Raw genomic sequence first — 21160 nt, forward strand, 5'->3', positions numbered from 1 at the left:
CAGATAAGGCTTGTGCACAAAGGTGCTTGGTTACTTTTTGAGCCCCGCCTCCCGGCTACGTATGTATGAGTAACGCCTTACCTCTTCGTGTTCTTCCTCGCGTTGCCACGGCTCATGGGAGCCTGAGGTCCGCTTGGCAACTAATACCAAGAATTGGCGAAGGCACTAGTTTTTAAGAAAGCAACTGCCATCTGACCTTTCAACCCAGAGGGGAAACTAGGCCTTATTAGGATTAGTCAGGTTTCCTCACGATGTTTTCATTCACCGAAAAGCGACTGGTAAATATTTCGTACATTTCCGAAAAACTCATTGGTACGAGCCGGGGTTCGCTCTTACCGCTAGGCCACGCTAAGCCTTTCCTGTGGAATCATAAAATAAATGGATCTTTTAGGGTAAAAACACGAATTTATTTATTATTTTTTCCATTTTTCTTATAATACTCCTCCCGCATTTTTTCCTTGAATGCTTCTTCTTGTTCTTGCTTTTTGTCTTCTTCGTTACTTCTCGCGTCTTCTGGGCCTTGGCTTGGGCGTTGTCTACGCCAGTTACCTGTCGTTATTTTATTTATTGAGTTGTATAGGTATATCCCCTAAATTGGTGAAAAAAGGGTTTAAAGTTTCCATTCGATTGGAATAGTGGACTTGAAAATCTTCTTAAGGCAACAGTCCGTGTTCGTGGAAGTAACTAAGTAAATATTCTTTATTGCACCACAAAGAAAACTAATTTAAAAACAGATTTACAATGTGAAGAAAGGGCGGTCTTATCGCTGTAAGCGATCTCTTCCAGACAACCTTAGGGTAGCAGGATATAAAGAACAGTAAGTTTTTAGAACAGGTAGTGCACGAATTAATTAGAGGAATAGGAAAATTACACATACATTAAGCAGACAGTACATACAGTACATTTACAATTTAAATAAACATATAAATATAACAATACTTAAACTAGCCATAAAATAAAACTACTTAAAAATTAAACTAATATTAAATAAAACTAAAATTAAAAGATATACTAATAAACAAATTAGTTATAAAAAGAATACCCCTTCTAAAGCCTCCGCCTGCGGCAAAGATCCCATAACGCTGGCCGCGTTACCTCTCTGTATTGCCAGGGATATACGCTGGGAGAGGTAAGCGCCAGCCCTATGGTCTCCAGTGGCGTCGATCAGCCGTGCCGACAGGGCCCCCATGAATGTTTTCATGTCCGCCGACCAAGGTCCCATTGTCTCCACAGCAAGCGCCGCAAACTCATAATCTTGCAGTAAAGATGAGTATTTGCGGCGCTTGAGTAGTTGGGCCTGGTCGGATAATACTTACCTATATTAAAATAAATAAATATTAGATAGATATCTAAATATACATACATACATAATATAACACAGCGGCACATTAAGAAAGAGACAAGTAATTATTTCTCATTCTCAGTAGGGTTTTAGATATCGCTGGAGCGACATGGTGGAGGCGGATCTGCGCGAGCTTCGAGTCGACAATTGGCGAGAGGTCGCACAGGACCGAGAAAAGTGGCGCTGTCTTGTGTCGGAGGCCAAGTCTCATTTTGGGTCGCTGAGCCAACGGAGTAAGTAAGTAAGGGTTTTAAAGCTTTGGCGAGTTTTCGCACACCTAATATCTCAGGGCAGACTGTTCCACAGCCGAACAACTCGGAAAGTGAAAGAGTCAGTATAATTTTGTAGTATTATATATATCACAAGGGCCACGCTGTATGTATTGTGTTACTGTAGTTTGTAATAATCTATTTACTATATACCTATGTAATTCTTTTCTTTTGTGTGTCAAATTCCATACTGTCGTTAGGATAGCCTGTAATGATGGTAGTGTGTATGTAATTAAAAAAAAATTGGAAGCCGCAACACAGGACAAAAGTTTTATGGTAAATGACTTAAAAAATTTTTTATGACAACTGATATTATATGGCTAATAAAATTAGGATTATTGATAGTAAGAATGTTTAGGACTAATGAGAATTTGGACTATCATTATGTTATGGCAAATGAGTGTTATGGCAACTGAGCATTAGGGATATTACTTATTAGGACAAAACGGTTAGGACTTTTGAAAAATAGTTACCTAGTGAATTTTGACTCTTAGAAAGTCTATACATCTCTAAGGATAATTGGATAAAAATCATTTAGTTCTGGCATTTAGAGATATTTACACGTCTAAATAATTTTAGATTTTTTTTTGTATCCGTTTGTGGTTTTAATTATTTAATTTGTTTTTTTTTGTCATTCGACATTTAGAGACTTTATACATCTCTAAATAATAATAATAGTTTACTTACTTTTTCTTTAAACAATAATACGTCATTTTGCATTAATATTTTCAATTAATTGTATTTTATAATTGTTGATGTGCTTGTTATTGCTTATATGTAAATTCCATGTTGACGTGTGCCCTTGTGGCCTATTTGCTGAATAAATGTTGAAGTTGAAGTTATTAGGGATTGCGAGGGAGATTCGTTTTAAGCCCCGTCCAGCTTATGTGCGTGAATCGCGGCGCGAGTTCGTGGAGAGAACGTATAGCACAATCTTTTTTATGTAGAATTTAATAAGCTTTAATGTTGCCTTACACTATATTTTCATAAAGAATGTAGATTTAGAATAAAACGCGAATTTCTCCTGGATGGTACACATGTTTCAAGATGGCTGCGATTCCTCTAGGTCCCCAAATGTCAAATGGTGTGGGCATGAAAAAGGGGACTTTAATTTATATATATATACCAAATTTCATGACTGTTCTAGAAATTTCGAGGTTGGTCTTAATCCGATTGTGCTAGTATCGTGATGGACGATTGACGTGTGACGTGCAGAACTTCACCGCGATTTCGCAGTTTAGCTCGCGCCAAGATGGCGGCAAAGCATCAGCTGATCTAATTTAACTGTGACTTAACTACGACAGCATTGTTTTTGTTATGCGATTTTTCCACTTTGTTTTGTTGTAAAACCGTAGAATTTGGCCGCTTAATACATGTTTATTTAGTGACCAGCAATAATTTACGGGGTAAATATATAGATCGTATATTGAGCAACTTTTACTACTTATCGGACCAACCACAAATATATATTATGACCTATATAATCAGCCCGTACATTATTGCAGGTGACTAAATAAACACCCTGTGGGGCTAAGATGGTTGCCTCTTTATCATTTGTCACCATGCCTGTCACGTTCTAACATGTATGTAAGTGCGAAAGTGACACATGACATGACAGGTGATAAAAATGCGACCATGATACCACTGCATTATAATATAATAAATATCTATCTTGCCACAGATGAGCCAAAATAGTCTGTAATGTACCTATCTTACAAGTTCGCGCTTCATGTCTTCTTTTGACGTGGGCCAAATAACCGACAAAAAGCGGGGAACAATCTTCAAAATTTACGCCACACTTATGGCTCCTTTACACGATGGCCCAGCGTAGGCCAGTCCAAGGGACGCATTTATGCGTTAGAGGGAGCAAGTGATATTGCTATCTCATTCCACTGCATAGCTGCGTCCCTTAGACTGGCGTACGATGGGCCATCATGTAGAGGAGCCCTTACGTTCGCGGCTTCGCACCGTGATTCGCGCATTCGTGCACCCTTTACAGAATACGTACCTAGATACGGGCTGTTGTATTTCTTGCTGTATCCCGTCCACATAGACCAAAAGCTCTGGGCGATCGGCAGATGATACGGGTTGACGCGTCCCACCTCGTCTTCTGCCGTGTACAACGTTAGCAACTGAAAGAGATGGATTTAGTGGATTGCGGTCATATGTGTCGCCCCGGTCCGTCTGGTCCTGAACATCAACATGTCAAATAACAAGGATTCATAATACATGGTTAGTAATAAACATAGTAACTCATTATCTTATTCTCTACGTTAGCAGGGCCGGATCTAGAATGGTTAGGTGCGCCAAAATTGCAAATGTGAAAAACAAAATTAGAAGAAACTTTCAAGCGGCGCGGGCGCGCAAATACGCGCGAAATGACGGGACGGGAGTAATTTCAGCTAACGAAAATCCATACGAGGACTGATCCAAAAGTTGTTAGTTGCTCCGGCTCTACTCATGCGATTAAAATATTATTTATACTATTGTGAGGGATTTTTCAGTACTTATTAAAGTGGTGTAAATACATTTTTAGAAAACGCTTATTTTTGTTTTTATTTTATTTTTACTTCGACGCGTCGAAGCCTAACCATCAGTCATAAAAATCAGTAATTGAGACTCCATATGTGCTGTAATTTTTAACCGACTTCAAGATTTCAAAAGGAGGAGGTTGCCAATTCGGGTGTATGTTTTTTTTTATGTTTGTTACTTCATAACTCCGTCATTTCTGGACCGATTTCGAAAATTATTTTTTTGATTATACAGATTGGTCCCGTTTTTATCAAAACTCAGTTCTGATCATGGGCTCCATAAGGAATCGAGGGAACTCTTCAAATGTGAGAGAGATAACTTCTCAGCATTTTGCGTAAGGTTATCCTATAGATAGGTTAGATTAGGTTAGGATAGCAATCCTGAAAAGTTAAGCGTTTCTGAGAAACGCCAAATTATGACTAACGAAAATGCGGACTAACAATACATTATGACTTACAACTTTATGGGAAACAATACAGACACACCTAGAATACATTACGCTCACGCGATCGACGTCAAAAACAAAATGATTTGTTAAGATTTAGTTGGTGGAAATGAAATATCATAGAAAAATTACCGTCACTTCGTTAGATTCAAAAAGCTATTCTTCCCTATCAAGGTAACCGTCCGTTTCTTGAAGAAAACTTTCTTCTGCTGCTTTTTCTATCTTAAGAGGCTGTCAATACCTAAAGCGCGCACACTGTCTATTTGTATCGGAGTAAATGAGATAGCACTGTCGCATGTTACTGGGCCTGGGCAAAGGAATAATAAGAAAATTATTTAAATAAAAAAAGTGGATTATTAGTGTAATATTTTACACGTTAGCGGTTTAGATATAAATGTTTTAAAATTGTAATTTTAATTGCAGACCCATAAGTCAAAACAATAAAGACATAGAACCGTTTAATTGTGATTTTAAGACCAATCTTTGCAATTATTTTCTATCGAGCCGATTTCGTTCAATCATGTATCGAGTACGACCACGGTCTTTGAAATATAATGAATATTAACATATATTGTTCTTACTTTACTAAAACAAATAGTCATTCTTAAAAAACTGTTTAAGTAACATAAATTTCGAGGACATTGGGTGTGGACAGCCCCTTAATGGATAGACTTGAGAACGTGTTACCACCCGATGACCATGCGGACCTATCAAGGTTTTAAATATAGACACGGACAAAGTGCCAAAAATATGTATACACGACCTTATTGCCTATACCTTAAGGCAGTGTATACATATTTTTAGCACTTTGTCCGTGTGTATATTAATTACCTTGACTGTACATACTCGTATCTAGAGTCAGACCAAGCTAAGTTGGCAGCGATTAAGTGCAAGTGTTAAGAGGGAAGAATAGATTTGCGATCCTAGCGAAATAACGGTATTTTTTCTATGAAATTCCATTTCGGGAGAAAACGTTTTCTCTAACTAAATCTAAACAAATCACTTTGATTTTGATGCCGATCGGTTCAGCATAATATATTCTAGGTTAATAGGTTACGCTTTAACATTTTTTTTGGTTAGCAAATTTTCAAAAAAAAGGAAACTTAGTTTTTCATTGTGTCAATATCATACTAATCATTTCATAGAAATTTGACGTTTAAAATAACACTTGTACTGTCTGGGCTGTAAAAATCGCTGCTTACTCTTGTTCTGACTCTCTAATTTTACCTTGACAAGTTGTTCAATCTCACTCTCCCTCTTCGTAATATATTCCAAGGCCACAATATACACGTGAGGCTTATAGTCGTTGAAAGTTCTTTTTCCGCCCATCGCCCATTCCCGGTTATATTCCAGGGGGTCGAAATGTCCGACCCCCGGCTCCACGACCACGTTTTGGCCGGCCGGGCCCAGCTGGGGGTAGGTGCCGGACAGCTCGGGTCGCAGCCAGGTGAACTTGTTTTCCACAACACGCTTCATGCGCCGGTACATGTCGGCCTGCTGGCGGTGCATCTCGAGAGCACGGCCTGGAAATTACAAATATTAGTTTTTTGAAATACGTCGGTGGCAAACAAGCATACGGCCCGATGGTAAGCAAGACTGCTTATGGACGCCTGCAACTCCAGAGCAGTTTAATGCCCGTTGCCGACACTAACACTCCGCACCCTCGTTGAGCTCTGGGAACCTTACTCACCGGCAGGAACACAACACTTTGAGTAGGGTCTAGTGTTATAGTCGGATTTAATTAACAAAGACGCTAAGAACAAATATAGGTTATATTTCATTTATATACATTATTGCTGTACTGCTAAATTATTGCTGTGTCGCTCGCGGGACATAATTATGGGATGTGTAATGATCGCTATAACAATAAAGTGATCTATTTTTACTTGATATAACATTTGGTATAATTTTGTAGGATATATCACTGGGAGACTTGGGTAATAAATATGATTAACAACATGTTTACCAACAAGATGAATCATTTTGAATAGTATATTTAAGGGCGGTTTCAGACTAGCGTATTTTTCTGCGCGTATACGGTCGTTTTGGCGTTAAGAGCTTACACGCGCGGTACAGTTCCCTGCATTTGTTTTTTACGCGCTTACATGCGCGTCACTTTTCCCTACATGTGATCTAAACGCACGTACCTACGCGCGCGTACACGTACGCCGTGTAAACTGCTACTCTGAAACCGCCGTAAGGGTAGCTATAAAATACCTACGTTCATTATAACGATTACCAAATATACGTTATTTATGACATAATTTCTAGCGGTAGCGGTACTATATAATATTACGTATGTATATACATTAAATATTGCACCGAAAAAAAAAATTTTTTCATAGTTAGTAAAGGCGTTTGAATTTATATTACTTTGATTACTCCATGAAATGAAAATGAGCTTCGGAATGAGTAGGTATATCTTAAATTTAGAAATAATATTTATCCATCCTTCATCTAATACTGGGAGCCTACCACGAAAACCGATATTCGTCAATTGCGGGCATTTGTCTCTGTCACTCTCATTACGTCTCTGTGAGAGTAAAAGAAAAAGATCCCCGCAATTAGCGAATTTCGGTTTTTACGGAAGGCCCCCTGGTACTTTCTTGAATCCGACCTCCCTAAGACTGGCGACTGATTTGCGACTCGGGGTTTTGGTATGTACGCCACATACGCCATGGTGTCCCCATGGATAATCTTGTCAAAAAAGTGCAGGTCGTTTTTCACGACATGCGTCGCTTAATGACATATTCCGTCGGTCTCCTGCCACCATCGATGTGCCTGCTCTTCTTGAGCCAACTGGCATTATCAGGTATAATGGCAAGAGGTCTGATGCACCTTATTTCCTTAGAGCTTGGGATGGATGTTAGTGTGGGATGCTACCTGCGTAGACACACTGGCACCGTCCCACCTCCAACGGACTAATGTAAAAGCGGGCGGAGCGGCGGAAAACGCCGAAATTTTGAAACGTAGGTAAATCAATATAAGAGCCTCGTTAGAGAGTAAGATTTTGTACCAGTTGGCGTTGAAGCTCTAGGTCCATGGGTTCCCAGCGCGCACAAGTTTTTTACAGAAATCGCGAAGCGTCTGGTTGACGTAACTGGTGACTGGAGAGCTGACTGCTTCCTCGCGCAACGTATCAGTATTGCGATACAACAAGGAAATGCCGACAGCATCCTTGTTAAGATTTAAGCTAGTTATAGTAATACCTCTGTATTTATCCATTATGTACAGATGTAGCGAATAATCCTTTCCCATCGTATTTTCACGGAAACGTACGAACGTGTTATGCTATTTCAGTCAGTCTCGTTACAAAAAGTACTGAGGTTGACTGAAGTAGCAGGACAAATACGAACGATTCCGAGAAAATACGATGGGAAAGGATTGTTCACTACTTCTATATATTGTTATTGTAAATAAAATAAGCAATTCACCGCAAAGCTTTCTATCACCGCACCGCTCGCCGTCGGCAGGGTGTTCATCCTCACACCCTAGAACCTAAATGGTCGCGTACTGTGCGGTTTAAGAGGAATTTCCTCCCGCGAACGCTTCGGCTGTGGAATGAGCTTCCTGCCGAGGTTTTCCCGAGGGGCTACAGTATGGGGTTCTTCAAAAAAGGAGTGTACAGGTTTTTAAAGGGTCGGCAACGCGCATGTAATGCCTCTGGTGTTGCAGGCGTCCATAGGCTGCGGTGACTGCTTACCATCAGGCGGGCCGTATGCTTGTTTGCCACCGTCGTGGTATTTAAAAAAAAAAAAAAAAAAAAGCAAATCGAAAGTTAAATAATGTGCGTTATACTACCTTAGCATTAGGTTGAAATATATTGTACCAAATGCCTGTTATACCGCATGAGAGTTAATAAGTACCTAATAAGAATATGTCATTCGTTTGTATATGTTTTATTAATAGAGATACTCGTAGTTTATTTTCCAAGTAGGCACATTACAATGCGCTTATGAGTTATGAACGTCAAATAAAGCTAAGCCAGCTTAATTATATCCCTTGATTGTTATCTCGACAAATAATAAATGAAATATAATCATTCGTTGTTATAGAGATAAACAAAACAAAACAAAACAACACAACACAAGCAGGAGGGTCAATATACGAAATTCTTCGGTCTTAGCGTCCTAGCTTAGGCGGATAAAACAACGCGCCAAAAGTATTTGCCACCCTGTACAGGCCGCAAACTGGACGCACGTTGCGCAGCAGGCCGCAAACTGGACGCACGTTGCGCAGCAGGCCGCAAACTGGACGCACGTTGCGCAGCAGGCCGCCATTGTCGTCCAAAACAGGTTAATTCAAGTCTATACTTGACGACCTTGATGTTTGACGACCGGTCTGGCCTAGTGGATAGTGAGTGACCTTGCCTATGAAACCGATGGATTCAAATCCTGGTAAAGGCGTTTATTTTTGTAATGAACACAGTTATTTATTTACGGACGTGATTTTTTTACGGATTATCGCGTGAAAATCGCACGTGTGCGCTTGGGCGAACATACCTGATACACTGCACCATTTTGGAAGTCTCGACAGCATTATGAAAGCGTTGTTGTATTGAATACGAATTGCCTAAATACCTTACCCATTACAACGCCTATAGCGTGGCGCAAGTCATTTCCGGCTACCCAGTTGATTTGATCGACTTGATATAGCTATAACAATGGAAACTTATGGTTAAGTAAGCATAATATACCGAACGCTTTTCTCAAACAATGGATACTTTTATGTACAATTTCCACGGACTGGACCTAATTTAGATTTGTTTTACTGTTCCGTTAATACACTAAAAAGTGATAAACTTTATTATCAATACTTATGCACATATGGGATGGATTGATTCACGAAAATTGTCAGGGATTTCTTATAAAATAAATTTGACTGAATTGTGCACAAAACGTGCTCTCGTGAGTCTACCTATACCTTCAAACTTAACTACCTAGTACCTATATTATGTTTTTTGTTGTTTTATAGACTGCAATTTATATACAATGGAATGGAATTTTTTTTCCTGTAGTTACCACTGGTAACAACTTGCTGGTAACTAGTGGGAATAACCCTTTAAAAAGTGTAGAATTTTTTTTTAATTTATTTGAGATTCATATTTTCTTCTTGGAGCAAAATTCCACCTAGAGTATTTTTTTTCTAAGGAGCAAAGTTGCTAATTTCGAAAATTTAAAATATAGTGAAAAAATATTCATTGAGCTCGGATGAGCAAAAGCCTATGGTAAGTGGCTAAATATCCATCAGGTATGAGACCTTTTTTCCTGTGGCACAAATAGTCCTTTCTCTGGCACAAATAATTTAAACTAAGATTTTATAGACCATTTTTTTCGCTACCGATTATAATTGCTCAGTGGTCAGAATTTAACTAAAGGAGCAAAGTTACACTCCATATATACTAGTTCATCTATTGGCATCATGTCGTTCAATAGTAGGTTACTTGATTTTGGTTTTATACTGGTTCATCTTTTGGGGTCAAAACGTTCAGAGATAGGGCACCGTGTTCATCTTCTGGGCATTTTGCCCTATTTCATCATATAATATTTTTCATAAAAATACTGAATTACAACATGAGCATTTGGAATAATTCATTTTAATCTAGATTAGATGCTGAACATATAAAAAAATTAAAGTTGTTAAAAATAAGTTACAACATATGTAAAAAAAACTAAAGTTGGGGTAGTCGCTTAACTCTTTTGGTGATTTCACCCTATATAATTGAAAAATGGGCAGATGTGATTGAAGTGTAAGTACATCATTTTACACTATTCGTTGCAGTCTCGTGTCTTAACGTTGCATAACAAGGGAGTTTATACGGATTTTAACTCGAGAAAAGGGTTCACTGAACAATTATTTACTTGTGATACGATATGTTTTTTGAAATACCTGTAGACCAAGCTAAGTATTGTGAACATAACTTTATTGTTAATACAACGTTCAAGCATGCTATAGTGACGTAAAACAGCGAATTTAGCCTGGTAGCCCCACCGATACCATTAATAATAACTTGTTAACTAGCTTATTAAACTGTACATACATTGGTCGTGATTTCAAATATGCATTCCTTCGCCCAACTAATGATCTCTTTCTTCCAGTGTGCAGTGAACTGCATGTAGGTTTCCTCGTCGCCATTTAGATTCGGGTCCCAGGTCTGGGACCTCACCACACGCACCACTAGAATGAGGTTAAAAACATATTTTAAATAAAATAATATAAGCTATAAGATAAGGACGAAATTTGCTTGTAATTTGCTTTTGCTAGGCCGGTTTGGCCTAGTGGGTAGTGACCCTGCCTACGAAGCTGATGGTCCCGGGTTCAAATCCTGGTACGGGCATTTATTCGTGTGATGAGCATGGATATTTGTTCCTGAGTCATGGGTGTTTTCTATGTATTTAAGTATTTATATATTATATATATCGTTGTCTAAGTACCCTCAACACAAGCCTTATTGAGCTTACTGTGGGACTTAGTCAATTTGTGTAATAATGTCCTATAATATTTATTTATTTATTTATTATTTATTTATACGAATAACCTTATAAGGCATCCTTATGACAAGTGACAAATTGGGACGATTGGCCGGCCGCGGTTACTAATATTGAATACTCCCATGAATCTCACGCTTCATAGCTTGCTATTTAAAGCTATATTATGTACTAAAGGCGTATTTAGTGTACGTATTTTTGCCATCCGGACATAAAAAATCTAAAACTTACTCATTATTATAAAAACAAGCGTTCTCATTTTGTTTATGTTACGCTACGAATAGTAAAATATATATTAAATACATTTCTAAAAGAATTACGCATTTAATTACAAATTTATCGTTATAAACCCGAACAAGACAGTAAAACTTTAATTTCGAATTAATTCGATTTTTAGTACCATTTATATCAGATTTTTATGATCGATTTTAATGCCAATAATATTTATATTAGTTATGTTAAATGCTTTCTGTTCATTCTAACGATAATACATTTTTATTACTTTTATTAAGCATATACATACATGGGTAGTTCTACTTACAAAAACATCGAATATGAAAAATCATTGCAGTTTGTTCCTATGTAAGTTTTCTTCACCACACCAGCTCGGAAAAGCTCTATATAGGTACTTCAAAAACTGATGAGAAAGTAAAGTTACACTTTATCCATAAGCAAGAATGGTAATGTGATAATTTTGAATGATATAATATATATTTAATAGGGTTCATTTCGATTACATTTCATTTATTTCAATTCCCTATAACGTTCGTCGTGTTGGTGTGATGAAAAATGTTGTTTCATTGCAGCATTTGTGTAACCCTTAAATACCTCGCAACACTCAAGATTCCACTTATCTCTTCAAGTGGCATCTGTCGTTTTTGAGTTATTAGAATTTCGATTTTATTTCAATTAATCAAATTTGAAATTTAAATGACATAATCGGTCGGGAATCGACGGCCTGCCACTTCAAGGGTTATCAAACCATAGGTACATTTTGGAATATACCCTAGTATCAATATTGGTACGACGGGTTAAGGATGACTCACGCTGGACCGGGCCGGGGCCGGACCGGAGCGTCCGACACGTCATTTTCTTTGACGGCTGATCGGTGATCACGTGGTATTCCTTAGAGTAAGTCATCCTTTAAACAACAACTTTGCCCCTTGTAAAATAGTACATTTCAATGCAATTATTTACGACTCCCGAGATGTCTTTTGTGAGCCGTAGGCGAATTGAACACATGACGCTTCAAAAAAGTTAGAGGGGAGTCTGCTTTTTTGTACCTTGCGTGTAAAAAAATTACATAAAATAAAGCTTAATAAATGCAATCCACGAAAGTTATTATGATTATGATTGAAAGAGGCATTATAGATCGTGTCATTCACGAAGACGCGTGCCTTGGCTTAGCTCATATTTTAGAGAGGTAGAGAGAGATAGAGATATTTTTATTTGCATACCAATATTCACGTTATTAAACGTTAGATTTGACAAATCTGCGCGTCATCGTGGATGGCACGAACTATAAAGGAAAGGAAGACTGATGCTAGACCGGGCCGGCGGGGCCGAGCCGGAGCTTCCGGCGCTTCGTTTTCTATGGAGAGCACCACGTGATCACCGATCAGCCGTCATAGAAAATGACGTGTCGGGCGCCTCGGCCCGGGCACATGCCGGTCTAGCGTGAGTCCTCCTTAAGAGTTAAAAAAAACTGATTACCTATATTCAAATACGACGTAAGTACCGCGTAGAACGTTCTGCTTGTTTGGATTTTTGTATTGTATGAAGGTACGGAATCCTTCATTGTGGGTGGTCCAAACGCACTTAGCCGGTTTTTTTTATTTGAAACCAGGTATTCTAGCGGACGTTCTTAGATATGTTTCAACAAAATTGTTTTATTGCGCTGTTGTTTTTTTTAAGTCGGTTTTAATTGTGGATTTTAGTTATGTTGCTGGTCCAGCGCTCTACTCAGGAATGGGAGAAATTCTGGGTATTCGATCTAAACACCGCAGAGGATGAGCGACAGATGTACCGCCTAGCTCAACTGATGCGTGGCTACGTTGAGCGAACCGAAGTACGGTATGCTAATAAATTGTTCTTATCTTACCTTATCTTATTAACAGGCCTATGGAACTTTCCACGCGACTAAGGCGATTTATTACCAAGAAGGTGCAAAGATGCAGTATAAGTAGTCATTTGTTTCCTAGCTAGCCCCGAACGGCTTACTTTATCTATTGTAAGTAAAACCGTACGTGCTACTTACTACCCGTACGAATTAACTGTGCACCTCGCGCTAAGTAGTAGCTAGTAATAACAACAGGAGATTTAAACCGTATTTAGACGATTAAAACGAGACGCGCAACGGCAACAAAGATGCTATCGCTACTGAGCGCTTGCGGCGAATGCGGGGCGCCGCGCGGGGCAGCAGGGAGCGGAGTGCACAGTTAATTCGTACGGGTAGTACCTGCATATAAAAGTTTCATTCACTTTAATCGGTTTTTGACGACGACTCTATGGGAATTGCAATAAGATTCAAAATGAACTAATGAAAAAATGTGTTGCGAATCCCTCTACGGTTACTGAGTGCTGGCAAGTCGAACGCTATAGAACCGGTGTAAAATGTGTCATCGAGATGCGTAATAAAGGCGCGATATCGGAGAGCACATTTACACTGGTTTTTTAGCGTTGGACTAGCTCGCGAGCAGGTGCCAATTAAAAATTATTTTTTGCAGGTAAGTAGCACGTGCGGTTTTACTTACAACAGACAAAGGATTAGCCGTTCGGGGCTAGAAAACGGACGACTATACCGAGGTTGTCATACGCGCTCATAGACGGAACGCCGCGCTCGCATTATTTTGCGACATTAATTACTTCGTCTCGTGAAATCTTTTAATTATATCTGTGGTATTAGGCTTAGATGGACTAAGAAAATTACTGCCTAGCCCATAGATTTAGTACGTAAAAGGACAAAGCGTAGAATTCCCGTCTAATATTATTGACGAGAGTAACTTGACACGGCAGAACATTAGCGGCAGATGCATCGCCAAGCTGACCTGATGCGTACTTTCATCCATTGACATATACTGACTGACACATATTAACATGTAACCATTGGCAACTAGTTGTGATCAATCGCGTGCGTGATGCGAACTCATCAACTAATCGCGTTATGGCGTTAGACTGCACGGTTGGCTCGAATTCGTGTGCGTGACACCGCTGTACTGGTCCCATTCTTATTGCCTGTAAGGCCCGTCCTTAGATATATGTCAATGCATATAACGCACCGAGGCACGGTACGTATTTGACGTAGAACTTAACAACAACATCACAACAAAAAATCATAATGACTATCACACACTTTGTTCTGTCAAAAGTCTGTGCACATTTACATTTAGGTTAGGTATGTATATTTTTTATATGATAATGAATTATGATATAACTTACATGTGAAATACTATTGTGGTTTGTAATTTCTATTCCTAACCCTAACAATGAATATACAGGTGGAGAGAAATCTTGCCGATAAAAACGAAATTAACCGAGATAAATCCGGACCGGATTAGAGCATTCGAGAAGGGGTACGTCATGGCGGATATTGTGGAGACGTAAGTATTGGGCGTTATGGGGGATAGTTAGTTAGTTAGTTATGCTGGGTATTTTCCGCAAATCGACAACCATTGTGCCTATTTTGCGTGAAAACAAGGTACTACTCTGGCCACCCCAGCTCCTCCACGAAACCTAGCAGTGTCTTCAGGTTGCTAACTGCCTTCTTTAGGGTGCACGGAGTCCCTAGGTATTTGTTCCTGTATACTTCTACCTGTTTACAGTCTAGGAGAATATGTTTCACTGTTTCCTCTTCTTCCATGCACGCTCTGCACATGTTATGGGGGATATTGACGAGGCGTAAGTACGGGTGGGAACGGTTATCCTGTATGTATTCATAATGTACTTTTAATTTGAGTCGACGTCGAAAATCCTTTCTTGCACTTATCGCAGGTGTAAGACTTTTCACCCGTGTGTTCTTTTTTATGTGACTTTTAACCACTTAAGTTCAGTACATAGGTATTACAGGGAATTTTAATGTAAACCATGGGCGCTTGCCGCATATTGGCAATTGCCGCATCTGCCAGCGTGGGGAAACTCTTTTTTTCAATCATAGACAATTAGGTTAAATCCGTATTTATACAGAACCACAGACATTTACAGCATCTAACAAACATGCAATCGGGATTCACTAATGTTTTTTTAAGTGTTTAGGTGGCCAATCTTCAACCCACCAACGGAGCGGCAGCTAACACCCGCGAGGGTTCATAACATAACACACCGCCCTACCACTTTACAAGTTGTTGCCCGGGATGCTATTCGTTATGGGAATCTGTTACTAGCTCGCGGGCTATATGAATATAATTTTAATTTTGACATAAACATTATATTCAATTAATTCAATGCATTAGAAATAATATATTGTACGCCAAATACTGGTTAATTGTGACGCACTTTATGTAACATAAACATCATTACTACCTATATTACTCATTTTATAACAATAAATTATTTATATTAAATGAAACTACTAGAACTAAACCCTGGCCTCTTGGCAAGAAGCATATCACGCAGGCAGCATTCCCGCGCTGTATCGCGATAGCAAGCATTTGCGCGAGAAAGCTGCCGGCGCGATGGTCCCTCGTTACCTCCCTCAACCGCTATCTGCGCTCCCTAGCTGTCTCGCCACAACTACGAATTCGTAGCTTTGGTGTTGACACTCGCTCCGTGGAGCAGAGGTGCGCGCGGGCTCCACAGAGGAGTACTTATCCCTTCGCGTGCCGGACTCCCGCAGCGGGAGGAAAATAAACGGGCCACGACTGCCAGCCTCCATTTTTTAAATTTTGCCACGTCTGGCAGGGGCTGGGCGGGCCTACACGCCATCGTCCAATTAAACACGGAATTATGAAGTTTCTATAAGCCTAAAAGTTAATTGACGATACTGATCAACTGTAGCCTATCCTTGTCTAATGTTCTAGCATTGGTATATGTCAGCAGTACAGACAACTAATTTATGCCACTCAACTTTCTGTCAAGGGAGAGTACCTAAATTTGTCCCGCAACGGGATACCGGCAGACAAACCAATATTTCTTCCTGGCAGCAGCGGGAGAACGGCATACGTGCAGACCTGTACAAAATACGGAATCTTCAGTAGACCCTACTCATAGTGTCGTGTTCCTGCCGGTGAGTAAGGAGACTGCTTACCATCAGGCGGGACGTATGCTTGTTTGCCACCGACGTAGTATAAAAAAAATTGCGTTTGACACTCGAAGGGTTATTTTTGTATTGTATGGGACGACTTTTTGCCGACAGGATCTTGTGACTGACTTCAGAAATACACCTTTTGCTTTGGCAGCGTTTTTAATACTGCCGTAAATAAACTAATACGCTTTTATAGTTACAGGAAAGCGGTAGTATTCACCCACAAGCAGATGGTAAAGCAGCGGTACATTGAGTCAGAGCGGATCCGCTACCTGATGTACGTCCAGAACGCCTATGTCAAAGTGTACCATCTCACGCATATGATGCATGAAATTGATCCTAAGTACGGGACCGACAACACAGGTATGTTAGGTCTGGTACAAACAATCTGGGCGGTTCCTGTACATAATGTACATCTAGAACGCCTATGTCAAAGTGCACCATCTCACGCATATGATGCATGAAATTGATCCTAAGTACGGGACCGACAACACAGGTATGTTAGGTCTGGTACAAACAATCTGGGCGGTTCCTGTACATAATGTACATCTAGAACGCCTATGTCAAAGTGTACCATCTCACGCATATGATGCATGAAATTGATCCTAAGAACGGGACCGACAACACAGGTATGTTTATATTCATATTTATTTATTGTGTAGGTACGATGGAATAGCTTTAGGTTTTTGTCGTAATTGCAAAGGAATAAGGTACAAAAGCGGCTCACCCTAAAGACCTACTGTCACTACAAAACCATTCAACTCTGGAGAGAAATTACAGGCTTGAATCATTCCAAGGCGCAAAGCCTTCAAGTTCTTTGGTAAGGGTGCTTACTGGGCACTGCGGCCTAAATAAGCACATGCTCACTATGGGGAAACTTGACATGAGGTGGTGCAGACTCTGCATGGAGGCAGAGGAGACGCCATTGCACATCCTCGCAGAGTGCCCTTGCCAAATGCGCACTCGTGACTTAATCCTGGGCAGACACATATTACGCCCGGAGGAGTTAAGGTCTCTCGAGATCAAGGAGATCCTGCAGCTGTTTCTAGTTGCAGGTTTGGATCGAGAGTTGTAGTAGGTGGCGATCACAATAGATCAGGAATGGCCGCAGTGATATATAGGCTGTAGAGGCATGCATCATAGCCCCTGACAAAGAAGAAGAAGAAGGTACAAAAGTGTAAACATACCTCTTTGACCTCGACTGTACAAAGAATAACCGCGAAAATCGAAGTTCATCAATTGCGGGCATTTTTCTCTGTCACTCTAATTACAATAATTATTAATTAGTCTTAATGGGAGTAAAGGAGAAAGATCCCCGCAATTTGCGAATTTCGGTTTTCGTGGTAGGCCCCCAGAGCGACACTCTTCTCAGAATTCCTAAAACTGGTGACTTCTAATGGCTCTGGACCAACGTTTTCCGACTGGTTTGATTGTACCCCACAGGTATCTTTTTTTAACCCCCGACGCAAAAGAGGGGTATAATATGTTTCACGCGAATGTCTGCCTGTCTATCTGTCTGTGGCATCGTAGCGGATGGACCGATATCGATGAGATTATTTTTACGTGGAAGCGATTTTCCTTACAATGGTTCTTATATATTATGTTTCATCAAAAGTTGTAAGAGTATGAGCTCTTTTCCATAATGATGTAGCACTTTGGGCATAAAATTGAAGCGCTGACCGCGCTAGCGGTAAGAGCGTGTGACTTTCAATCCGGAGGTCGCGGGCTCAAGCCCCGGCTCGTACCAATGAGTTTTGCGGAACTTATGTACAAAATATCATTTGATATTTACTTACCAGTCGCTTTCCAGTGAAGGAAAACATCGTGATGAAACCGGACTAATCCCAACAGGGCCTAGTTTACCCTCTGGATTAGAAGTTCAGATGGCAGTCGCTTTCGTAAAAACTAGTGCCTGTGGGAGCCCCAGGCTCCCATGAGCCATGGCAAAATGCCGGGACAACGCTAGGAAGAAGAAGATTTGTTTATTTTGTTATTTTTGGTCTGTCTAAAATTTATAAAGAATTATGGAATTGATTTGCTGATATTTAATTTTTTATTGATGAATTTTACGGCAATTTTTAAAACTTTTTTTGTCATTATAACATCTTAAAGATTATTTTGTAACTATATAATATTATAGTGTATATGTACAAGTCCTTGCTTTGCCCTAACAGGGCCCAAGTGCAACTATTTATAATATTGTGTAACTGTATTACGATGGTCGCAATAAAGTATTATGATTGTGATTATGAGGTTTTTTATAATGTTTAATTTAATAGTTATTAACAACGTTAAATAACCATGTCCATTTCTTTCCCAGGTCAAATAAACCAATATAACCTGAACGTCGTTTCCCACGATTCCACGCCATCACACTACAACACTACCGGTTTCTACTACTCGAAAGAGTTGGACGACATTAGACAGGCCCGGGTGAAAGAGAGAAGGAAAAAGGTGATCGAAGAGAAGCGACTCCGCCAGTGGGAGTTGGACAGGTTGGGGACTGTTAAGCCGGGGACTGTTAAGACCACTACGAACTGGTGGCCTGTGGCTTATGGATGGGATATTGACTATTATTGGTAACCTTATGGTTCGGTTGGATATTAAATACAGACAATATTTATCGCATTTTTCTTTTACTTATTGGGGATTTCCGTAAAGCTCGACATAGTTGCGTGTAATATCAACTGCGACTCATGGGAACCTCGTAACAGAGGCGCCGTCAGGCGAGGGTCACCGCCTACGGCTTCGCGGTCCGAGGGGCCTCGCGCCTAAAATAATAAGTATATCTCGGACACAACGTAAAAATGATCGTTATTTCTTGCGACACCAGAGGGCCTCGCGTTGAGTGGAGGAACAGTCTCAGGTCGCGAAACCCATGATAGTCCTGGTTTCAAGACTTGGCCCGTAAAGGGGCAATAAAACACATGCGCGATGAGGGTCGCCTCGTTGCGGACCCTCAGTTTACTTGCCATAAATGTGGGCGATTATGCCGTTCAAGAATCTGTTTATATAGCCACGAGCGGAGCTGTCGCTAGATCACAGATGCTGTTTAAATCATCTGTAAAGATGTACAAGGCCTGATGATGATGATATTGGGGAATTTCTTACAACGTTTGCATTTATAAATGTGTCTAGTGTCCAGAAGTTTTCAGAACCTCAGGTACTTTTAACCTCTTGTCTGTGTCACATTTCGCGAAAGTGCAATCTTACCTATGTATAAGAGAGGTATGGGCACTATGAATGTCATCTCGCTTTGTGTGGTAGGGCACAGCACAGCGGATGTAGCGCAGCCAAATAACACTAGACCCTACTCATTGTGTTGTGTTCCTGCCGGTGAATAAGGTTGCCAGAGCTCAACGAGGGTGCGGAGTGTTAGGGTCGGCAGCACATGTAAGTTTGATGTTTAAAATAACCCGTCTGGGCTATCAAAATCGCTGACAACTTATCTTGGTTTATGGTTTAACTCTACAATACCTGGAAAAGGATTAAATATAAATAAATATATGTCTATATCCGAGTTTTAACTGCCGTGAAACATACGAATATTAAACTATTTACGGTTTACACTCACGTGTTTTTAGTCACTCGCGCGACATGTTTCGGAGAGCCTAGGTCTCCTTTCTCAAGCACCAACAGTGCGAGCAGCGTCCACGACGGCCGCGCTTCGCGTACTGCCCTGCTAATGTACTGTCGTTCTCGTACTGTTGTTTGATTGAATTGAATTGAAATATTTATTTCGAACTTGACGTCCATAGGGTTAGGTAACAATGACTTATGTATCTAGAGTTAGTATTACCACATTACAGTTAATTAGACAAAACAAACAAAACAAAACATTACATAATATTTATAAGTTTCGCGGTCAGCACAGCAACAGGTGAGTGTAGCTGCACGTACCGCTTGACTAGGGGCGAATCCCAACGCTGCGCCAGCGTACTTACGATGCTGTTCGTGCTGCTTCGGCTGCGAGTGAGGAGTGACATGCATCGATCCTCATTATGGCGAAAAAACAGTCTGTTCGTGCCTCAGCAAACATCGCTGAGGCACTACAATACCGCGGCAACCTGAACAGCATCCTAAATGCATCATTATATTGGACAAGCAGAGAGCTATACGACGACCGGTTTGGCCTAGTGGGTAGTGACCCTGCCTACGAAGCTGATGGTCCCGGGTTCAAATCCTGGTAAGGGCATTTATTCGTGTGATGAGCATGAATATTTGTTCCTGAGTCATGGGTGTTTTCTATGTATTTAAGTATTTATAAATATTTATATATTATATATATCGTTGTCTAAGCACCCTCAACACAAGCCTTATTGAGCTTACTGTGGGACTTAGTCAATTTGTGTAATAAAAATGTCCTATTACATTTATTATTATTATATACGCCCGCTGCGTAAAGTTGGCCCACAGACCGCACGTGTAGAAAGTTTGACAAGAAGCTTTCAATACCTAAGTACTTACATGTTTATATTATTAGGTACATATTCGGAAATTATGTCTCACTTTCCGTTTACTTAGAGTGTTTCGTAAAACAATTTGCATGCTAAAATCTGGAGACAGACCACGCCATACGCTAAGTTTTCATGCAAAGTGCTATGTTAAGTATGTTGCTTATAGGGATATGTACGAGTAGGTACGCATTACCTACTGTCGAGTTAGTGCAAAGTAAAGAGAATTCAGAAGACCAAGAGTGCTCACTCCATACAACGGTTTTATTACCAAAGTACTATATATAGTTTATTTTTATTTTTTTCGTAACTCTCATTTTCAACTACTCTGGTTATAATATTAGCTGAAAATCGTTGAGCATTAGACTTTTTGTTTGCCGCGATATCTATT

General features: G+C 40.0%; 2 protein-coding genes across 2 annotated transcripts; one reads left to right on the forward strand and one right to left on the reverse strand.

The window, feature by feature from the left end:
- Nucleotides 1–385: 385 nt before the first annotated feature.
- On the reverse strand, nucleotides 386–11447 carry LOC133532648 (uncharacterized). The gene is made up of 6 exons (XM_061871406.1): nucleotides 11308–11447; nucleotides 10629–10765; nucleotides 9174–9243; nucleotides 5816–6111; nucleotides 3620–3743; nucleotides 386–549 (listed from the first exon to the last, which is right to left on the reverse strand). Exons 1-6 carry the CDS (start codon nucleotides 11333–11335, stop codon nucleotides 407–409), a joined length of 798 nt encoding a protein of 265 aa, XP_061727390.1. The 5' UTR covers nucleotides 11336–11447; the 3' UTR covers nucleotides 386–406.
- A 31-nt stretch (nucleotides 11448–11478) lies between these two features.
- On the forward strand, nucleotides 11479–18941 carry LOC133532649 (uncharacterized). Its single transcript, XM_061871407.1, has 5 exons — nucleotides 11479–11658; nucleotides 13014–13149; nucleotides 14574–14675; nucleotides 16512–16678; nucleotides 18636–18941. Exons 1-5 carry the CDS (start codon nucleotides 11631–11633, stop codon nucleotides 18896–18898), a joined length of 696 nt encoding a protein of 231 aa, XP_061727391.1. The 5' UTR covers nucleotides 11479–11630; the 3' UTR covers nucleotides 18899–18941.
- The last annotated feature ends 2219 nt before the right edge of the window (nucleotides 18942–21160 follow it).

Source organism: Cydia pomonella, chromosome 27 (genome assembly GCF_033807575.1).
Source record: "Cydia pomonella isolate Wapato2018A chromosome 27, ilCydPomo1, whole genome shotgun sequence".
Classification (NCBI taxonomy): Eukaryota; Metazoa; Arthropoda; class Insecta; order Lepidoptera; family Tortricidae; genus Cydia; species Cydia pomonella.

Excerpts from the sequence above, each read along its gene's own strand:
- LOC133532649 (XM_061871407.1), top strand. The coding sequence starts at position 11,631 with ATGAAAAATCATTGCAGTTTGTTCCTAT. Across the intron at positions 11,659-13,013 it reads TCATTGCAGTTTGTTCCTAT|TTATGTTGCTGGTCCAGCGC; the intron begins GTAAGTTTTCTT and ends TGTGGATTTTAG. Across the intron at positions 16,679-18,635 it reads GTACGGGACCGACAACACAG|GTCAAATAAACCAATATAAC; the intron begins GTATGTTAGGTC and ends TTTCTTTCCCAG.
- LOC133532648 (XM_061871406.1), bottom strand. The coding sequence starts at position 11,335 with ATGAGAACGCTTGTTTTTATAATAATGA. Across the intron at positions 6,112-9,173 it reads CGCTATAGGCGTTGTAATGG|GCCGTGCTCTCGAGATGCAC; the intron begins GTAAGGTATTTA and ends TGTAATTTCCAG. Across the intron at positions 3,744-5,815 it reads AGATTGAACAACTTGTCAAG|TTGCTAACGTTGTACACGGC; the intron begins GTAAAATTAGAG and ends CATCTCTTTCAG.